The sequence below is a fragment of the Embiotoca jacksoni genome, unplaced genomic scaffold, assembly GCF_022577435.1.
Source record: "Embiotoca jacksoni isolate LCO1_2020_lvr unplaced genomic scaffold, fEmbJac1.0.p SCAF_65, whole genome shotgun sequence".
In the NCBI taxonomy this organism is placed as follows: domain Eukaryota; kingdom Metazoa; phylum Chordata; class Actinopteri; family Embiotocidae; genus Embiotoca; species Embiotoca jacksoni.
Window position 1 is genome coordinate 1,208,254 of NW_027185420.1, and position 22,502 is coordinate 1,230,755.

General features: G+C 40.1%; 1 protein-coding gene across 5 annotated transcripts in view; it reads left to right on the forward strand.

Annotated features, from left to right (window-relative positions):
• Positions 1 to 22,502, forward strand: part of LOC138213949 (diacylglycerol kinase zeta-like) — a 101,175-nt gene that overhangs the window by 37,059 nt on the left and 41,614 nt on the right. For 4 of the 5 annotated variants that reach the window (XM_069175286.1, XM_069175287.1, XM_069175283.1 and 1 more), the window contains 18 exons: positions 100 to 171; positions 932 to 1,048; positions 2,016 to 2,087; positions 2,915 to 3,013; positions 3,296 to 3,378; positions 3,585 to 3,645; positions 6,118 to 6,225; positions 6,546 to 6,683; positions 7,687 to 7,765; positions 7,870 to 7,925; positions 8,235 to 8,297; positions 8,718 to 8,791; positions 8,873 to 8,984; positions 9,516 to 9,602; positions 10,376 to 10,488; positions 10,663 to 10,763; positions 16,442 to 16,521; positions 16,806 to 16,850. In XM_069175286.1, the coding sequence (XP_069031387.1) occupies positions 100 to 171; positions 932 to 1,048; positions 2,016 to 2,087; positions 2,915 to 3,013; positions 3,296 to 3,378; positions 3,585 to 3,645; positions 6,118 to 6,225; positions 6,546 to 6,683; positions 7,687 to 7,765; positions 7,870 to 7,925; positions 8,235 to 8,297; positions 8,718 to 8,791; positions 8,873 to 8,984; positions 9,516 to 9,602; positions 10,376 to 10,488; positions 10,663 to 10,763; positions 16,442 to 16,521; positions 16,806 to 16,850 (1,560 nt within the window). The remainder of the gene's footprint in view (positions 1 to 99; positions 172 to 931; positions 1,049 to 2,015; positions 2,088 to 2,914; positions 3,014 to 3,295; positions 3,379 to 3,584; positions 3,646 to 6,117; positions 6,226 to 6,545; positions 6,684 to 7,686; positions 7,766 to 7,869; positions 7,926 to 8,234; positions 8,298 to 8,717; positions 8,792 to 8,872; positions 8,985 to 9,515; positions 9,603 to 10,375; positions 10,489 to 10,662; positions 10,764 to 16,441; positions 16,522 to 16,805; positions 16,851 to 22,502) is intronic. The other variant, XM_069175285.1, reaches the window with a different exon arrangement.

Below are 22,502 nucleotides of genomic sequence, written 5' to 3' on the forward strand. Positions count from 1 at the left end.
GAAGGTTCCTTTAACTCAAGAGATGTTAAACGTTTGTTTAATAGTAGTTTTCAGATGCAGTGAAGCACTAAAGTAGTTCTGTTCATGTTTCCTGTTCAGGGCTTCCAGCAGAAGTTTGCTTTCCACAGTAAAGAGATCGTCGCCATCAGCTGCTCGTGGTGCAAACAGGCTGTGAGTATGACTGGAAGAAGACTTTGGGTTACAGATACAGACTGGATATAAAAGAGTTCGTAGCTTCAGCTCTGTAAAATGGTTCTGATCCAGAAGTGTCTTCAGCTGCAATACCAGCGAGTGCCACTAGAGGTCGGCTCCAAAAAGCCTCCGGCTCCATAGACTCCCATTCAACTTCTCTCATCAAATCCAAAGTGAATAAAATGTGTCCATCAGTTATCTCGGTGTTCTTAGCTAAAGTCACTCCTTCTTATTAGTTTTCTGGAGGTCCATTCAAGGAACAAAAGGAAAAATATATATGTTTATTAATATATATATATATATATATATATATATATATATATATATATATATCAAATTGATGTGTAAACATGTACACATTAGGGATGGGCATTTCAAGCAAAACTACTATTTAAATTTTAATATATAGTATAACATATATATTTAGGCATGTAAAGCATTACAACCAGGTGCACTTAAAGAGTCGCATGTGCGAATCGATCTTGTAGATTATAATAATTTATTAGAATATTCAAAATTCTTGCCCCGTCACTACTCTATATACATTCTTAAATATACATACTTATGCTTTTACACATACTTATGAAAATGTTTTTTTTAACCAAGGAAAGGCGTTTTGGGGAAATATATATTTTATAATCCGTCATTAATTAGAAAATAGGGTTTGTAAGATGTTGTAATTTGTACTCTATAGATGTAAATCGATTTTCATGTTGTACTGTTGCATCTCCCTCTTTAGTACCACAACAAGGTTTCCTGCTTCATGCTGCAGCAAATCGAGGAGGCGTGTCCAATCGGAGCTCACGCCGCCCTCGTCGTTCCGCCGACGTGGATCATCCGGGTCAAACGCCATCAGGTAACACGGCAGTCCGCTCTCTGAAGTGCTCGCCTCATAACGCAATCCAGTTTCATACTGTATATGTGGGTGTCATTGTGTGCATAACGATGGACATTTATGGAGTGTTTTTCATTGTAAATGTCGCCAAAGGGAATCTTTTTTAATATAAAGATTATCGTACCGAGTACGGAGCCTTGTGGAACTCCATGACCAACGTTTCGAGAGGCATCAACGATGTGAACAAATTGAAATCTATCCGAAACCTCTATCTGTAAATCTCTAAAGCCTGACTGAAAATCTTCAAACTGGCCAGTCATGTGCAGAAAGTCACATAATTAATTTGCTTTTTTAAGCATTTTAGAAATAATTAAATTGAGATTGACTACAGGTCTGTGGTGTCCTAAAACAGCTGGATTAAGAGTAATCTTTTTAAAGAGAGTGTTTAATAAAGGCCTGTGTTACATATCCTGTTAGTCCAGATAGATCTGATCTAAAATGTAGCTGCTAATTAAGAGGAAAACATCCTCCAGCAAGTCGTGTTGGGACGGAGTCTTAAAACATAAGCTGATGATTTAGATCAAATGACGACCTTATTCTTGTATTCCTCTTTTTTAATGATGGATAATTTGCAGTTCTGGCATCACAGAGGGTTTTTGAAATGTACCAAGAAGCCTCCTCTGATTCATCACTTTCTTTTTTGTAAATGCCACATGTCAGATCGAGATCAAGAGTGGGACGATAACACAATGGGTTTGGTAACATTTGGAGAAATTGAGTGTAGTCGTGAATTAAATGCAGTGCTGAAGCTGTCACGGTCAGCCAGTATCATCCCTCTGAGGACTAAATCAGATAAACAGTCAGACTGGGATACCAGAGGCTTCATTCACGCCAAGGGCCTGATGGGGTTCTGAGTTTGGTCTCAACTAACCCTGTCAGGCGCTCCTCCTGAAATCACATGCATCCGTCTGTTCCTTGTCTCTGACAGTCATCTATGAAGTCGAGTAAGAAGAAGAAGAGGACGTCGTTTAAGAGGAAAAGCAGCAAGAAAGGAGCTGAGGTGAGTCCTGTGTTAACGTCACAGAGTCTCCTCCGGTCTCATGATTAAGTTCTTTGTTTCTGACACCGTCTTCGTTTGTTCATGTGCAAACAGACTGAACATAAAAATATGTTCGTAGCTTCAGGTCTGAAAAATGGTTCCGATGCAGAAGTGTTTTAAGCTGCAATACCAGCGAGTGCCACTAGAGGTCGGCTCCAAAAAGCCTCCGGCTCCATAGACTCCCATTCAACTTCTCTCATCAAATCCAAAGTGAATAAAATGTGTCCATCAGTTATCTCGGTGTTGTTAGCTAAAGTCACTCCTTCTTATTAGTTTTCTGGAGGTCCATCTGAAAATAATCCCTCATTCATTAGAAAAGAAGATTCAAGAAGACCTGTTTTTGGGGGCGTGTCTGTTTGATTGACAGGCCTGTGGTGCAGTCAGGTTACAGCTATCGGTGGGTGGGACGTAGTATCGTCAGGTTTCCGAACAGATCGGTCAGATCCACCGCTGGCTCCTCCCCCAGCTCGTCCAAATATGGTCACTTCCTGCTCCGAACCGCTCCGAACTAGCAAAGATTGTAACAGACAGAATCTAAAATATATACTCACTGCTGCGATTTCCCATGAGCAGTAATATATGTACGACTACTCTGTCTAGCTTCTGCATACTGTTGATTCGTTTCTTTATTTTCCTTCTTTCTTCATGATAAACTCATGAAACATGCGGTTATCACAGTAAACCTTCAGAGAACCAGACATGAAAAGATCTTTAAAGTAATCAGTTCTTGGTTGAATAATTAGCTGCGAGCTTCTGAGCTTCTTTTTCTTCTTCTTCTTCTGTGACAGGAAGGACGCCAGTGGAAGCCGTTCATAATCCGACCAATCCCCTCAGCGCTGATGAAACCGCTGCTGGTGTTCGTCAACCCCAAGAGTGGAGGAAACCAGGTAATAAGGAAGCAGGTGATACTCCGCAGTCAGCCGTTCACACTGCTGGTTTTAATCTACCTAATAACTAAGCAGTTATGGTGTAACTAAAACCAATTATTCAGCTAAGTGACTGAATTAGAGAGGAAGACTTAAAAAAAACAGTGTAAAGTAGACACTAAGAAATCAGGGATTGGTGACTTTATTTCCACTTTGGGGCTTTAAAACTCTTCCTCAGCCTGAGGAGCAGTTTAACCAGCATCCACATCTCTCTGGATCACAGTCATGTCTTCTGTCTCACAGGGCACGAAGATCCTGCAGTCCTTCATGTGGTATCTGAACCCCCGACAGGTGTTTGACCTGAGCCAAGGAGGACCGAAGGAGGGGTTGGTCCCTCTCACACACATGTTTGTATGGCTATCTTTGTGAGGACTTCCCAACCCCAACCTGAAAATCTCAAAAACAGTCCTCACTTTGTTGGTCTAAAACTCAAACTGGACCTCATAAAGATAGTTTAACAAGTACACACACACTATTATGTCCAATAAATATTTTGCTGAACCGACCAGGAACCGTTGTGAATCTATTCTAGACTGGAGCTGTACCGTAAAGTCCACAACCTGAGGATCCTGGCCTGTGGAGGAGATGGCACGGTGAGGACACACACACACACACACACACACACACACACACACACACACACACACACACACACACACACACACACACACACAATAAAATATAAGTGAAATATTATAAGAAATGCAGAGGACAGCAATTCATATTCAGGTTTGTAGATGCAAGTAACCTCAGAAAATACATATGATAGAAAAAACACCAATAAACACCAATGTGTCACTCATACAAATGTAATGATTTGTATTATTGGGAGGTAGTTTAAGTGACATGAGGACTTGTCGTCATGACAGGAACATGTACCGTTGTACCCTATAGACACATTTTAGATACTGTGTCCAAGATTTACACTAAAGGTTTGACACCGCCAGTGAAGAAGGGGTTCAAATTTCAAACCAGATTTCTCCAGATTCTCTGAATCTTTTCATGATTTTATGAACCGTAAATGATGAAATCCACCAATTCTTTGTTACTGATCTGTTGCTATGGTAATCTAAGTAGTTGTGAGATGTTCCACCAGATGTTTTTTTTTTTACGTTATACATTTTTTTTCCAGTCTTTTGTTAACCCTCTCCCAACTTTTTTGAGATGTGTTGCTACCATCAAATTCACATTTAGTCTTTTAAACATTTTAAATTAAATATGAGTTTGTGGGATTTGCAAATCATTGCGCTCTGTTTTTATTTACATTTTACACAGCATCCCAATTTTTTGGGGGGGAAATGTGGTTGTAGATGAATTTCATGGTGTCTTAGTGACATCCTGCTCTTCCAGCTGGCTCGAATTTGTGTGAAGCCTTGATTACCCAGCATGCCCCTGTTCTACAGAGCTGCTTGTGATGTTATCAAATGCTTTGTTTGCTCAAGTGCCTCCGTAACCGTTCGGTGCATTTGAGGCCAGATGACTCTGGAAGGTTTTCAGGTGTGTTTGAGCTGGTTATCCTGCTGCGGTTTAAATCCTTCTTCACAGGAGGCAGCAGCATGTCTCGGAGGAACGGAGTGATGCTTCTCCTCGTTTTAGGTGTCCATCTCCACCGTGGGTTCGATACACTGGGATATCATTATCTCTCCCGTTGGTCTCCTCACACACCACTTTGTTGCTGCCAGAAATCTCACACTTTGATTTATCAATCAATAGGACTTTTTTCCCAGTCAGTCGGTCCAGCGTGTGAACTTCTTAGTCAGCAGCGTTGTGGTGGAAACATGAGGCACATCCATGCTTTTTCTAGTTAACCGTAACAGCTGGTTCACTTACTTGAACAAACTTCCGATGAGCAGATTAAATGCATCTTTTAATGGAAAGATACAACTCCAGGAAATCTGTCTTTTTGGCCAAAGAGGCAACTCATTTACTGACCTAGAAATAGTACCGTATCTTCACTTTGTATGTCAGAACTTCTTGTTTTTTTCTAAAATGTAAGCACAACTAAACCAGTTTATTGTATTTATTAGATTTGTAGCAAGGTCATATTTTCATATGCAAATGAGGTTTGTGACAAACCTCAATCTAACTTGTGGTAAAAAATGAATTCTTTATTATTTATGCTGCAGGTTTGCTTCAAATTCAAATTCCATGTGTTTCTGGTAAATATTTCAGTGAGGCTGAACTCAATAATACAAAACACTGATGTATAATTAAAAATCATACAAATAATCCGCTCCAGTAGTTGTCACCAACAGGATGTGATGTCACCGTCAAAGCAATTCCAAACATTTTCAAAACCTTTCATCCTGGAGAGACTTTTCAAATCCTTCAACAAGCTCCGCCTACTTTCAGCTCGAAACACCATTCAAACTTTGAACAGGCCACAAGACACACAGCTGTTACTGTGTTACTCAGTGTTTTGACATCTTTTACAGTTCATTGCTTTCTTTAATCAAAGAGTTATCAAATTTGATTCAATATTATTTAGGACTGAATTTTCAACCTCGACCAGAATGCTGCCAAACAACTCCTGTGGTGCGTTCAGGCAAAGCGGTATAAAAAAGGGGAAATAATACAATAACTATCTTGGGAATATAGAAATTATTCTATTATTGCCAGAAATGCTTTCTATAGCAAAGTTTTATAGTAAACCTTCTGACATATTTGCCACTAATGTCAAACTTGTGGTGTCAAGCGTTTCATTATTGCCTGAATGTTTCTGGATGTTTTCCACATATCAAATTTTTTTGGGGTAATTTCCTGCTGCAAATATTTCACTTTAATAATGGAGTCTGTCGGACCAATATTATTTTTTTGAAGGTTGATTTTAGGAAAAATCTAATGCCAAAAAAAGCAATTACATAAGCAATTATTTAAGGATGATGATGATACAGTATGTTCCAATTTTAATACATTTAAAATCTGAATGAAACCCTGACGATTGAGAACCTTGTAAATATTCAGCTGCAGAGTTATTTATGATGGAAACTGAAAACAACCTGTTGAAGATGGATGGAGGAACACGACCTTTTTCTAACTCTACATCTGTATGTGTGTTGAACCAGGTTGGCTGGATCCTGTCCTGTCTCGATGACCTGGCGTTAAACCCTCCTGTTGCCGTGCTGCCACTGGGGACAGGAAATGACCTCGCCAGGACCCTCAACTGGGGCGGGGTGCGTGAAAACATGAACAAACACACTAACACGCAACTGAACTGAGTAAATACAGTCCAGTTACCTACCGCTGAAGTTTATCTGACTCAGCACTACTTCTGATGGGATTGGTTTTGGCTAACATCCTGTACCAGTTTCAAAATAAAAGCCCTCGTTTCAAACTAAAAGATGTAAAGTGTTTTCATACATGGGGCAGCCATGTACTAGGTTCTGACCTTGTCTTGTTTTTATTTCAAAGTTGCAATCCTGTTTCATGTTCGTATACATATATTTACGCATGCATGTGGGCGTGTTTTATTGCAACTCTGCACGTGTTCCAGGGTTACACAGACGAACCTCTGTGTAAGATCCTGTCCCACGTCGAGGACGGAGCTGTCGTCCAGCTGGACAGGTGGAATCTACAGGTTGAACCAAACCACAGTGCAGGGGCTGAACCTGACGAGCAGCAGACTGATAAGGTCCGTGCACACACACACACACACACACACCCTCTCTCTCGCTCTCTCTCTTTCTCACTCACTCACTCACTCACTCACTCACACAAACAAAATTCACTGGGTCCGACATCTTCAACTCTTCAAAGTGTAAAAGTTGACTCAACCAATCAATCCAACACCTTCATGAAGACATGTTGGAATGGAGTTCTCTTGGTATATAGTAGTCATAGATTATGATGTCACCAACATGACGTGATGTCACATCAGATGACTTCCAAACATGATGATGTCACCAACATTATAGAGTTTACATGTATAGAACTTGATCACCTCAGCAGTCTTCACAGTTTTCTTCCCATTCACTCACACTTATGGCAGCAGAGCACCCATGCAAAGATCTCTCCTTTCCACCAGGAGAACCTTTGGGTTCAGCGTCTTGCTCAAGGACCTTTCAGTATGTGAGCAAGAAGAACCGGGGATTGTACCACCAACCTGTTAGTTACCGAAGCTGCTTCATTACAATTCCTTGGTAAAGATTAGACCGCTGGTTTCCAACCTTTCTGCCCTCGGACGTCTCACAACAAGAGTGTTCATAAGTCTATGACCTCTTAAACCTTTTCCCTCCAACATTTGTACATGATTTATGTTTCAATAAATGTTCAAATGATCCAATATCTCTACATATATCAAATAAAAATAAAAATATAACAGCAGTATAATATATCAGTCAGAAGGACCAAACCAGTACTTTTACTTTCATACTTTAGTGACATTTTGTTGCTAATGCCTGAATAATCTTTTTTTTTTTACTTGTATTGGAGCTTTTTTACATGACTGTAGTTTAGTTAAGTAAAAGATCTGATGACTTCCTAAATTGCACTCGTTTCCTCACTCACTCTACAGAGTCTTTGTCTCTGTTCGTGAATGTGAAATGAAATATTCATCGATATCATCCAACATGGATATTAAAGCCAGGAGAAGGCCTGATGCAGCTGACGTGTCTGTTTGATGTGTTTGTGCTCAGCTTCCTCTGGACGTGTTCAATAACTACTTCAGCCTTGGATTCGACGCCCATGTGACTCTAGAGTTCCACGAGTCCAGAGGTAAATCAAGAAATATTTTTAATTGGCACTGATTGAATACTACGAAGTTTGTATACGTGGAATATTTTGCTGACTTCCCGTCTCTCCTTCTGTTTTTATTTTAGAAGCCAACCCGGAGAAGTTTAACAGTCGTTTTAGGAATAAGATGTTCTATGCCGGGGTAAGTTTTAAAAATACAATATAATGTAGTTTCTACTTGTTATAGGTCTATTAAATGACCCGTTTGGTGAAGTCGGGTCTCTTTTGGTCCTTTTTGGTCGCTCCGAGCACCCGTACCGTAACACCACGGATAGTCACGCACTTAACATCCTTAGTTACATTCTCAGATATCTTTGTTCATCAGATATCTTTGTTCATCGGATATCTTTACTGAGATACTGGCCTGGTCATTATTGAGATGTTCTTCCAGCTGTTCTTCCAGATGTGTTACTGAGATGTACTTCCTGTTCCATGTTTATTTTTCTATCAGACGGCGTTCTCTGATTTCCTGATGGGAAGCTCCAAAGACCTGTCAAAGCACATTAGAGTGGTGGTGAGTAGCTGTCAGTCAAACTGTCTATTCTATTCTATACTATTCTATTTTACAGTGCTATTCTATACTATTCTATTTTACAGTGCTATTCTATTCTATTCTACACTATTCTATTCTATACTATTCTATTTTACAGTGCTATTCTATTCTATTCTATTCTATTCTATTCTATTCTATTCCTGTGTTTTCTGAGTCTGTGATGTGTTTCCATGTTTCAGTGTTCAGTCTCTGTGTTCTCCAACCAGATGACATCATTGTATTCTAGATAAAGTGTTTGAGGAACTGGTTGGTAGTGACATCATCAGGAGCAGCAGCTTCTTCTTCTTCTTCTTCTCTTGTTGCTGCAGGACTCTGTAGAGGAAACAGAGCTGAAGGTCAAATTTAACTCTCTCTATTTGTCCCCCCCCCCCCGGTCTCCAGTGTGACGGGACAGATTTAACATCGAAGGTTCAGGACTTGAAGCTGCAGTGTCTTGTCTTCCTCAACATCCCCCGGTCAGTCAGCAACATTCAAAAATTGTTGAGTTTTTTTTGCATAAAAAATACCAACGTAAATGCTGACGTGGCGTCTCTCAGGTATTGTGCCGGCACCACGCCGTGGGGGAACCCCGGGGAACACCACGACTTCGAACCGCAGCGCCACGACGACGGGTACATCGAGGTCATCGGTTTCACCATGACGTCACTGGTACGGGGTTCTCTGGGGGAGGGGGGAGGGTCCTGGTCGTCTCGGTAACCGGGGAGGGACGACCCAGCTTGCCAGCTGAAAGTCTGTCTTAATTAGAGACAATCAGTTAAATACAGTTGATAGACAAAAAAGTAAAAAGAACAAAACCTTTTAGTTTACGATACATATTTTCATTCTGATGATATTTTCAGAACCTTTATGGAGGACAAAGAAAAACGTTCTGTCCAATTAAACATTTATTAATGTGTTTCTAATCCAAACTAAAGATGATTGGTAGAACTGATACTTTTGATTTTGTGTTTTCTTCCACAATAACATAAGTATCATGTATATAAGTTATCACCACCTACTGTCCGTTTTAGTCAACTCAGAGAACACAAACAAAGACATGTGTTTCCCTCCAGATACTCTGAATAGTCTACCAGGATTTTTGGAAATGTTTAACCAGCTTTTAGGTTTTTGAAACGAGTTTTAATTTGGTTTTTTTTCTTCAGTATCTCTTGAACTCATGAACTGTCTCTCTCTCTGCAGGCGACTCTCCAGGTCGGAGGTCACGGCGAGCGGTTGAACCAGTGCAGTGAAGTCACGTTAACTACGACTAAACCGCTGCCAGTACAGGTACGTATATAAATATATATAAGTATATATGTATAGAACTTATTGTTAGTGTAATCTCCGTTTCCATGGCAACACATGGGGTAAGGACTAACAACTGGAAAACAATCAGTAGACTCTTAATGTAACGTACTCCATGTTTGCTACTCCAGGAAGTAGTCCGACCCTTAGCAACCACCCTAGCAACAGAGAGGATTTCTAGTCTCCAACTGAATAAATACAGAACATAGAAACACTAAACTGATCAGCTAGCTCAGTCTGGTTGGAACAAAGATATCTGATGAACAAAGATATCTGATGAACAAAGATATCTGAGGATGTAACTAAGGATGTTAAGTGCGTGACTATCCGTGGTGTTACGGTACGGGTGCTCGGAGCGACAAAAAAGGACCAAAAGAGACCCGACTTCACCAAATGTGTCATTTAATAGAACTAGAACAAGTAGAAACTACATTATATTACATATTATATGAAATTCTATTCTAACTATATATTCCATTGAGGAGGTGGAGTCATATTTGTAGTGATGATATGTTGTTGTTGAAATGTTCAGTTGACCAATCAGATCTCTGGGGCGGAGCTATTTGTCTTTACTATCAAGGATTAAAACCATCTATCTTCAGGTCATGTCCTGATTGATTGACGTACTCATTGATTGATTGACGTACTCATTGATTGATTGACAGACTCATTAATTGATTGACGGACACGATTGATTGACGGACTCGTTAATTGATTGATGGACTCATTGATTGGTCGGTGTGTGTCTCTGTCAGGTGGACGGTGAACCGTGTCGGCTCGCTCCGTCCGTTATCCACATCAGCCTCAGAAACCAGGCTAACATGGTTCAGAAGACCAAGAGACGGACCTCACTACCACACCTTAATGAGTGGGTTACGCACACACACACACACACGCACACACACACACACACACACACACACACACACTATCCACCGATAGAACCTCACACTCAACATGTACAACCTGTAATTAATTTATTAACAGTGTTCTGGATGCGTGTGTGTGCGTGTGCGTGTGTGTGTGTGTGTGTGTCTCTCAGTCAGCAGCCAGTCCCGGAGAGACTCCGGATCCGAGTCAGCAAGATAAGCATGACAGACTACGAGTCTCTGCACTACGACAAGGACAAACTACGGCAAGCGTGTAAGTCCACACATCCATGTACCGAGTCACTGAACACGGCATCATGCTAAATACATACGTGTGCAGAAACAGACTTAAAAAAAAAACTTTTTTGATGCAATGTTCACTGAAAGTTGATTGAAAGTTTATTTATTTAAGATGAAAAATGTTCCCAGGTGTATTTTGGTAATTTGTCAAAACCGTTATTATTAACATTAATAATATAACATAATATAATATTACCTAATAATTTTAGGTAAAAAAAACAACATAATAAAAGTAAAAATCACACAACATTAGTCGCTGATAGGAGTAAAAACAAAATAACTAAAAAGATAAATAGTCAGAAGTCAGGTGTGTTTTCTACATGTCGTTGGAGGGGGTGGAGCTTCAGGTGTTCGATGCTGATTGGTTAAAAGTTTCCTCTACGGTCAGACAGGAAGTCTGAGATCCAGCTGCAGGTGCAGCAGAGTTTGGATGACTGAATTAAAGGTGGAGATGATGTTTACTAGCTGGTCCTCAGACCTGTTGGCCCAGCAGGGGGTCCAGGACGCTGGTCTGTGATGGACGTCACCACCTCAGAGAGTCTTTACACTCTGCAGGTGTGTTGTTTTGGAGACTGAGGATGATGGTGATGATGATGATGGAGTTCATCAGGGAAGTGCAGGCTGAGTTGTTTTCTGCTGTTGAAGTTCCTCTAAATAATCATTCAGCTTCTCTAACTTCCTCCTCGAAGCTGTTTTTTGACGCTTTAAACCGACTCTTCAACAATAATCTTTATAGTCTTTATAACTTTGTCCGAGTTTCGCTGAAAACTCGAATTTTATTTGATCATTCATCAATACTCTGATAGCACCAGAACCAGTGGTGAAATCTAACAGTTACTTCAGTACGTTTTTGAGGTATTTGTAGTTTACTTGAGTATTTCCATTTAATGCTATCAATACTTCCACTGTACTACATTTCAGAGGCAAATATATATATATATATATATATATATATATACTTTTGCTCCTCTATATTTTACCCACAGCTATATTTAGTTGCTATTATTGTTATTTAGTTACTTTTCAGAATACAGTTCTTCATCCTCTTCCTGTCCAGTGAAAACTATGGATCTCCAGATTTGGTGATATTTAAATTTGAATCTTTATTTGATGAACTGAACTATTAAATATTCCTTCAATGAATTAGAAAAATCTCCGACTTGTAAAAGGTAAATAAACAGTTTAAAAACAACAACGTGGATCCGCTGGGAAATGTCACAAATGTATTTTAGCCAATTTATTTATATTGGACCAAAAATGAGAAGTCTTAACTATTTTATTAACTTTTGAAATAATAAAGTGAAATTTGAAACACATGATAATTTTTATTTTTTCTAAATTTTGCACGTCTCCATCTTCCTGGAGCTTCAACAAAGATGAGTTCACCTTCAATAAAAAAAAAAGTATTTAGAGAAACTTGTTCAGTACTTCCACCAGGATCCAGTAGAGGGCGACGTGGAACCGCGCTGAAGCAGACATAAAGACAAAGACATAAAGCAGCAAATGAAATGTTCCCAATCCATGACATCCAATCTGAGTCTGTCTGACATTATTAAGATCTTTTCTCCAAAATGCATTTCAGAGGAAAGTTGATCCCAGATCAGCCTGACATTAAATCAGAGCTCAAATGTTCACGTTTTAATTTGTATTTTACCTTTTAAAACCGAGATTCGTCTGTCCTCTGTTAAACTAACTCCATCAATCAACCAATGCAACTTTATTTATACGGCACTTTGCTTACATTTTGGGTGAAGTTCAAAAAGGGCTTCACAGATGATTGACAGGTCAAAATTAAGACGGACAGTTGTAGATCACACAAACACGATTAAACAGAAAAATAATACGATTTAAAAACCACTTTGAGATGATGGAGATGAAAGACATGTAGAAGATGGATTAAAAGCTAAAATGACAATAACAGAAACTAAAAAAAAAGGAGAATAAAAGATGAGGACGATGCATTAAGAAGATTAAAACACAAGATGAGAGGGATTAAAAGTTTGAAAGCGTGCAGGAAATAAATAAAGAAAAGCAGATCGATAAAAAGATATGATTTATTAAAATTATGTCTCCAGGCTCAGTGTGTAAGTATGTAGGTCAACGGGATCGTTGTCAGCGTCTCTCCTCCCTGATGATGCAGCGATGCAACTACCGTGTGTCTGCTCACATGTAACACGCCTGTGATTTTAGTTTTTTAACATGTTACATACACAGGGCAACCAGCAGCTCTTCCATCTAAATGTGAATGTTTCATGTCAGTTCAGAGGTTTGACACCGGGTGGCGCTGTTTCCTTTTTACAGTATTATAAACAGCCTATTTTATAATCCTGTTTATAGTCATGTTTTCATGGTTCCTTTTGTTTCTGTATGTTTTTTATATCATCTGTATGTAGCGTTCAGCATCCTGGGATTTAAACCCAATCCGTGGTGGATATTTATATATATATATATATATATATAAAAATATAAATGTGTATATATACATATTTCATACTAATTCTCAACACATTTCTTTTTATTTTTGTAACTATTATATAAAAGTATGTTTTTGTTTACATAAGCTTCATTTCTTTTCTTTTTCTCCTCCTCCTTTTGTTCTCGTCTCCCAAAGTTTGAGTAGTTTTCTCTCATTATGCAAATCAATCCGTGCTCTTACTTGGAGGACGTGTCACACTCAGGGAGGTGGTGAAAATGTTCCGACACCTGGAGCGTCGTCGCCAACACACAATATAGAATATTTAGATTCATATGGAGAGATTTAGGTGGATGTTTTCATAACTGTACAGGATCTGTTAACAGAACAAAACAAAAAAATCAGATCAATGTTTCAAATTTAGTGGAATTAAGAAATGATGTTGTCTGATCAAGATTCAAGAGATTTAAAGGATCCGTACTTTTATTTCGATGCACAAAAATAAGTAAAAAGTTACAAATGTACAAACAAATCCATTATTATAACTGCAGGTTATATTGTGGGTTATGTCTACAGTATGGTAATAAGGATATTATATTATACAACCAGTAGCTCCACCCCAGAGATCTGATTGGTGACATCACACGCTGCTCATTACTAGAAATTTGACTCCGCCTCCTCAATGGGAATATAGAATTAGAATAGAATTTTATATAATATGTAATATAATGTAGTTTCTACTTGTTATAGGTCTATTAAGTAACACATTTGGTGAAGTTGGGTCTCTTTTGGTCCTTTTTGTCGCTCCGAGCACCCGTACCGTAACACCACGGATAGTCACGCACTTAACATCCTTAGTTGCATCCTCAGATATCTTTGTTCATCAGATATCTTTGTTCATCAGATATCTTTGTTCATTAGATATCTTTGATCATCAGATATCTTTGTTCATCAGATATCTTTGTTCCAACCAGACTGAGCTAGCTGATCAGTTTAGTGTTTCTATGTTCTGTATTTATTCAGTTGGAGACTAGAAATCCTCTCTGTTGCTAGGGTGGTTGCTAAGGGTCGGACTACTTCCTAGAGTAGTAAACATTGCGTACGTTACATTAAGAGTCTACTGATTGTTTTTTCCAGTTGTTAGTTATACCCCATGTGTTGCCACGGAAACGGAGATCGCACCAACAAATAGTAATTTTGAGGGTGAATTTGTCCATAACATGGACTCATGTAGATTCCATTGTTGTGGTTTCTGTGCCCGTTAAACATTATATTGTTTTTTGATTATTGCGATGCTGTAAATTTGACTGCACATGATGTTGAGAACAGCACCAGAGCATCAGAGCTGGAACCAGAGAAGTTGTTTTTTTAAAAATCTTTGAATATTTTTCAGCCCGTCTTATTTGTTGTCATCTTCTGTGTTTATGTGTCTCATTTTGAAAAGGTCAGCGGATGAAGCCTCTGAGAGGAAAACAGTAGCTGCATTTTAATAGCGACGGTTTGAACGCGTCTTCTGCTCTTGCCGGCTTTGAGGAATAATTGGCAAAAAAAAAAAAAAGTAAACACTTTTTCTGGAATCTGTCAGATCCTACTTGGCTTCTGTTAGTGAAGCTTCTATTGGATGATCGAGGTGTTTAGACTCAATGAAAGGTGCTGTGTGTGTGTGTGTGAGATCCGTGTGATGTTCAGCCAGCGTGCTTTTTGCCTCGCTGGCCTCAGGAGGCGGCTTTTCATTCACGTGAATTTACTGATGACGAGCCAGACGAGATTATTTATCAGAATAAAAGCCGACGTCGGTTTGGCGCCGGACGCAAATCACCCGATGTCCAATATTGATGAAATTCTACTGTTTGCACCAGATGTGTGTCACATCGGGCCGTGTGGGGATTTTCCTCTTTCATTCTTATTGTCATTTTATTATTCAGCAGCACTTTAGTGGGTCAGATGGATTTTCACACAAACTAATCACAGTTCCTGTCGTCTCCAAAATTTAAGGAAACTTCCACCTGCAGCCGGGAAGTTTTCATAGTAAAACTCAAAGACCGGCAGTCAGGAGGATTTTAATTGCTACGTGTTAAGAAGTCCTCGGGGACGTTGGAGTCGCTTTGGGATTGCTTGGAGTACCTTGGAGAGTACGCAGGACTTTAGTACTTCAACTCTTCTCTCTAAATATATATAAATATATTTTCAAGGAATTCTACAAGTGTTGCAATTTATCTTTACAAATTGTGAAGAGACCACATGACTTTATAATAAATAAGAAAAATAACATACAAGAAAGAACAATAAAATACAAGAAAAATAACATAAAAGGAAGAAAAATAACATAGAAGTAAGAAAAATAACATAGAAGTAAGAAAAAATAACATAGAAGAAAGAAAAATAAAATACAAGAAAGAAAAATAACATAGAAGAAAAATAGCATACAAGTAAGAAAAATAACAGAAGAAAGAAAAGTAAAATACAAGAAAAATAACAAGAAAGAAAAGTAAAATACAAGAAAGAAAAACAAGATACAAGTAAGAAAAATTAAATACAAGTAAGAAAAATAAAATAGAAGAAAGAAAATACAAGTAAGAAAAATAAAATACAAAAACTAATATAGAAACAAGGACTACATCAGCTGTCAAAATAAGAGCTTTAGATGCTGTTTAATTCATGTTATATTCAACACATAGACCTGCTGGATGAAACAAACAAAGAGACGTCTCTGACAACTGGACGTGTGGACAAAACTCATTAAACATCCAGTAATATGGAATCACTTCCTCTGATCACAAACATTTAATCATCATTTTAATGTGAAGAACACATTTCCCACAAACCTTGAGTTTTATTTGGTGATGAAAACAGCAGCAGAGACTTTCTGGTTGGAAATCAGGAGTTATTGTTGTTAATAAAGTGAGTTTAGTTTGAAAAGATTTGCTTTATGTCGTTAATACTTTCAGCTCAGATTCTGATGGCGTTTATTGCAGGAAAAATTGCGGCAATTTAAAACAACTGCAAACTTTGCCTTCAAATGACTTTAAACAGCTTCTGGTTCGGTTTCTTTCGGTCATAATGGGAATTTCTGTCGCCAGTTTTGATCGTTCCTCCTACGGAGTATTTAATTCCCGGGTCGGCGCCGCTCTCCGCTACCAGAATTAAAGCAGCACTTCCAGCGGGGTTGACGGGCTCCGACTGTTTAAGCAGATTTCAAAGTGCCGTCGGATAATTGTTCTGTTCCTCTGCATCTCCAGCCGTCCCTCTGGGGCTCATCGTGGTGCCCGGCGACAGCGACCTGGAGACCTGCCGAGAACACATCCGGCGCCTGCAGGAGGTAAGGACGAGAGAGAGTGTGTGTGAGAGTGTGTGTGTGTGTGAGAGTGTGTGTGCGCTGAGGGGGGGAGGGGGGGTACAGATGAAAAGGTCACAGCTCTGTGTCACCAAATGGAGAGAAGTGACACAAATCCAGACGAAGAAGAAAGTAAGCAGGAAGCCAGCTTTTAATTAAGCTGTGTGTGTGTGCGCGTGCGTGTGCGCGTGCGTGTGTGTGTGTGCGTGTGCGTGTGTGTGTGTGCGCGCTCCCCTCTCTACTTTTCCTACTTCTCTCTCCGTCTCCAGGACGTCTGCTCTGTCCACCCCTCCTTCAGATGTTTGGGACGGCAGGTTGGTAGTTAGATGTTTGTTTGTTGTTTGGCTCAGAGGCACGCGGGAAACTAACAGCTGCTCCCAAAAAAACTCAGACATTAAACCCTCCACGCATTCACGTGAAGTTGCACGGCTTTTTTTTTTTTTCCTTCGGCGAATGATAATGGCCGAAACCTGACGATACTACGTCCCGCCCACCGATAGCTGTAACCTGACTGCACCACAGGCCTGTCAATCAAACAGACACGCCCCCAAAAACAGGTCTTCTTGAATCTTCTTTTCTAATGAATGAGGGATTATTTTCAGATGGACCTCCAGAAAACTAATAAGAAGGAGTGACTTTAGCTAACAACACCGAGATAACTGATGGACACATTTTATTCACTTTGGATTTGATGAGAGAAGTTGAATGGGAGTCTGTGGAGCCGGAGGCTTTTTGGAGCCGACCTCTAGTGGCACTCGCTGGTATTGCAGCTGAAGACACTTCTGCATCGGACTCATGTTTGTGTTTAAATTCAAATGTATGATATATATTATATATATCAAACAAAAGCAGTGACTGTCATATACTTCCTGGAGGTGTGCCCTTCTTACTTTTTCAATGCCGTTATTTTGCCCTTTTTTTTCATACTATTTCAATATGAATATGGATATGAAACATCTTCATTGGAAATGCTTATAAAGTGTGTTTCTAAAGAGATGATATGGAGCCCTTTTCCTACGAGACTCGCTGGAAATCCCGGACACATGAAACAAAGTTAGTTTTAGGTCACTGGAGGATTATTTTTTGGAGACTTTGAATAACTAATCTGCCGTCCGTAGTTCACGGCATCGCCGGAGGAGTCGACGTTGAGTCGGGGTACGAATGTCCCCGATGATGAGCGTAGACGTGTCGCTCGGCTGTCTGAACGGATCAGTCGAGCCCACAGACCAACTGACAGACAAAGAAAGAAAAACCCACTGATAGAAAGACCGACGGGGAACCACTCGGAAACAAAAGCTGGTTTGGACCGTGACAGCAGCAAGATTCAAGCCGTCAAAACGGCAGAGAAAAGCGTGAGTGACGACTTTGATGGAAAAGGTTACGTCTGACAGCGGCGCTGCTGATAAGCGAGCGTGAGTGATTGACAGGTAACGAAGTCTCAGCTCCATTTTAACGGGATTTAGTCGCAGCCGACAAAGTTCCAGCGGCAGGCTGGAAAATGAACGACAAGCCTTTTAATGGGAAAATAGAGGAAACAGCGACGCGAAGTCAAGCGTGTCAAAATGTTTGTTTTTTCCCGCATGGTTGGACTCGTCCTACGACGTGTTCCTTGACCTCCGCCGATTATAAACACGGCAAAGCGAACGTGGGACACTGCAGGCGTTGCTGTCCAACCCGGTGTTACGGGAAATCGTGAAAACAGACACACTACAGCAAAAACGTGAGATAGCCACGCGTTGGGCTGTCGAGGCGTGACAGGTTCACGTTTTGTAAGCGTGAAAGTAAAAGTAGCCAGCGCGTGGCCACTTTACGTTTTGCCGTGTTACGTGAGGAGCGCTTCTTTTAGCTGTGGCGACAATGTGGCGTTTCCTCGATAGAGCACCACGGACAGTGGAAAAAAAAAATCCAAATATTAGCGGGAACTAGCGGAGGCATCGTCGTTTTTTCTTTCGCGTTGTTTTACTCTTTTCGAAACACAGGCACTCGCGCGTGAGCGATGATTGGTCCGTGTCATACTCGTTTATCTGACGGAGTTACCGCCATGAAAGAGAAATATTTCTTGTGTGGTCTAATTACAAACGACTCTCGATGCTCTATCAAGATGAAATGCTAGTTTGAATACCTCTAAAACATAAAGTCGTGGATGAATTTGTTGGTACCCTTCCATGAAAAAAAAGTTAAACCCACACTTTTCTCAGAAATAATTTCAAACTGACAAAAGTAACGACCCTCCAACATTGTTTATTTTATATCTAATAAGAATCAAACTCAGATTAGGATTTTTGATACAATAGAATAATTCAAATACGACACTATTTCCCAAAAAGTTGTGACGGCATATAGAATGTGAATTCAACAGGATGCAATGAGTTGCAAATCACATAAACCAATATTTTATTCAAAAATAGACCAAAGACAACATATCAAACTGAGAAATTTTATTGTTTTATGAAAAATATCTGCTCGTTTTGAATTTAACGCCAGAAACACGTCTCTATAAAGTTGTTCCAGGATCATGTTCACCACTGAGCTGCATCAAATCTTCTTTTAACAACACTGAAAACGTTTGGGAACTGAGGAGACCAGTTTCTGGAGTTTTGAAAGTGAAATGTGGTCCCATTCTTGCCTGATGTAGGATTTCAGCTGCTCAACAGTTCAGGGTCCCTTTTGTTGTATTTTCACGATCAAACATGGTTTCAGAGCAAATTAATTCCCTTTCAATATTTACTATTCAGTTTCAAGTTTATCGAAATTCACTTTCAAGTTATGCTGATAAGATTCAGTTTCTCTGTACAATAATTGCAGTTAAATACTTGCGGATTTACCACTAATCATGAGGGTGCAGGTTCAATGCCCGCCTGTTGATGTGTGAATTAAGTGTGAGGTAAACTTACAAAGACGCCGCTAAAGTCATGAAGTGCGATATTAGTGCTCTCCGATTTAAGATTGCATGTCGCTCACACTTGTTGCACCGAAGAAGCAGAATCAGAGAAAAGAGAACAAACCGTCCTGAAGTTGATGCACATGAGCTCAGTCAGCACTTTTGTTTCCGTAGAGATGCGTTTCCCCTGCGTGTCTCCGTGCCGACGCCTGATGCATGACCTGTTGTCCATGCATGGCTGCATGTGTGAGTTTATTGTGTTATGACCTGTCGTAGAAGGTTTGTCCTTTAATTCTTGACTTTTATTTGTTATTCATTCCTTTTTATTTAAACATACTTTCTGATCGAGGGCGTCTCTTTGAGGCACTAATATCCAAGGATAGAGGCTTAATGACAAAACAAGAACAATTTTAATGTTTGAAACACACTTTTTTATTTTATTCTGGCAGCAGACAAAAAGCCTAAATAGAAATTCCACAATATCTAGTGCCTCATATTATAAGCACCTTATTTTGTGGTACTGACACAAGAAGAATTGTACTGCTAGTTATCCTCAAAACACATTTTAAATCATGAAAAGAAGTAATTACCAAAGATAAGAACTCCATCTGGTTGTTTTGACAGAATTCCACTCGGCTGTTAACACGATCTAAAAACTGCGCTTACTGCGATTATTCTTGTACCAACGTAAAGCTGCTATAAGCAGATATCCAGGCGCATTTGCATTTTCTTGGTGCAGCACGAGGAGGTTGTGTTGAGTTGCTATTTTGGGGGGCTTAACATAAACCCGGCTGTGCTGAGATGAGGTGAAACGGCACAGCGAGGGGGGCGTTGGTGAAGGTTTCTGGCGTAAATTTTTGGGGTGAAATTGCACTTCTACCAGATGGAACCGGGTCGAAGTGCCGCCCAACCGACGGAGGGATGTGTTCATGCTCTCAGACAGGTGTGGTGGACGTCAAATGGAATTTCATCCCACTGAATGCAACGTTTTGATTCAGTTAATCATATGAAAAATGAAGCTGCATGTTGTCTATTGAATCGGATATAGATCAGGCAGTTGGTGTGCGTCATGATGCAATAGCTGATCTCAGCATATAATATGAAAGGCAATTTAGGTTAGCCCTTTTTCCGACTCGTCTGGTTTCATAATCTGTGCAAGCCCAGCGGCAACCAGCGGTGATGTCATCAACCATCAGTGATGTCATCGTTGGTTTGTGAACGTTATGAATCCTCCAGTTCAGATTCTGTCCGTCACCATCTCGCTAGTTCGGAGCGGTTTGGAGCAGGAAGTGACCATATTTGGACGAGCTGGGGGAGGAGCCAGAGGTGGATCTGACTGATCTGATCGGAAACCTGACTATCCTACGTCCCGCCCACCGATAGCTGTAACCTGACTGCACCGCAGGCCTGTCAATCAAACAGACACGCCCCCAAAAACAGGTCTTCTTGAATCTTCTTTTCTAATGAATGAGGGATTATTTTCAGATGGACCTCCAGAAAACTAATAAGAAGGAGTGACTTTAGCTAACAACACCGAGATAACTGATGGACACATTTTATTCACTTTGGATTTGATGAGAGAAGTTGAATGGGAGTCTATGGAGCCGGAGGCTTTTTGGAGCCGACCTCTAGTGGCACTCGCTGGTATTGCAGCTGAAGACACTTCTGCGTCGGAACCATTTTTCAGACCTGAAGCTACGAACTCTTTTATATTTAGTCTGTGGAGACAACAAACAGTAAACCCTGGCAGGGCCTTTACATTTCTGCAGAGACACCTGTAAATAGTTCAGGCAGAGAGAGGAAAAAGAACAAACTACAGTAGAAAGCCGGCACAAAGTTGAGGAGAGTTGTAAAAGTTTAGAGGGCGTCTGCCTGCTGAACCCAAACTGAGGCCCTGAAAGCTGAAAGCTCGACCTCCCAGTCTACTTCTGGAATCTCTTTGAACCACCAGTAAGCCTGCAGTCTGAGAGCAGCGCGTTCTGCTGGGATAATGAGTACGATGAGGTTTTTAAGTAATGATGGGGCTTCTTCATTAAGGGCTTTATGTGTGAGGAGAGGGATTTTACATTTTATTCTTGATTTTACAGGGAACCATTAAAGAAATGCTATTATGGGAGGAAAACAGTATGCAAATCCTGTCAGACGCTCGCTGCAGTGGTTTGGATCAACTGGAGGTCTTTTCAGAGAGTTACTAGTAAATCCAGAAGAACTACAATAGTCGAGCCTCAACGTAACAAATGCACGGACTCGTTTTTCAGCATCGCCGTGAGACCTGATGTTCCTACTTTCGGCAATATTGCTCGGTCCTTGATGCCGTCCCAGAGACTCGCTTCAGTTTTTAGAAAGAGTCAAAAAGTTTAGTGTGAATGTAGAAGTACAATAACACAGGTCATCCTGGCCTCAGTGTATTCAACGAGTTGTTCCATCTGGCTTCATAGATAAATATAGCTGGATGTCATCTGCATAGAAACGGACATTTTGCAGCACCTTTTGTATTATATAACGTGAATAGTGTCGTTTCTACTACTGAAACTTTTGGAAATACATGATTAAATTTAGTATATATCGGAGAGTCATTGTTCTACATGCTCCAGTCTCTGTTATAAAAATGTGTAATTATTGGTATCAAATGCAGCACTAAGATGTAGCTTCCTAATAAAGATGGACTGATTAGAGTATGGAATCATTAATATGATAAACTAAATCCGCAGACTGTTTCTAAAAGAGTTCGTAGCTTCAGGTCTGTAAAATGGTTCCGATGCAGAAGTGTCTTCAGCTGCAATACCAGCGAGTGCCACTAGAGGTCGGCTCCAAAAAGCCTCCGGCTCCATAGACTCCCATTCAACTTCTCTCATCAAATCCAAAGTGAATAAAATGTGTCCATCAGTTATCTCGGTGTTGTTAGCTAAAGTCACTCCTTCTTATTAGTTTTCTGGAGGTCCATCTGAAAATAATCCCTCATTCATTAGAAAAGAAGATTCAAGAAGACCTGTTTTTGGGGGCGTGTCTGTTTGATTGACAGTCCTGTGGTGCAGTCAGGTTACAGCTATCGGTGGGCGGGACGTAGTATCGTCAGGTTTCACAC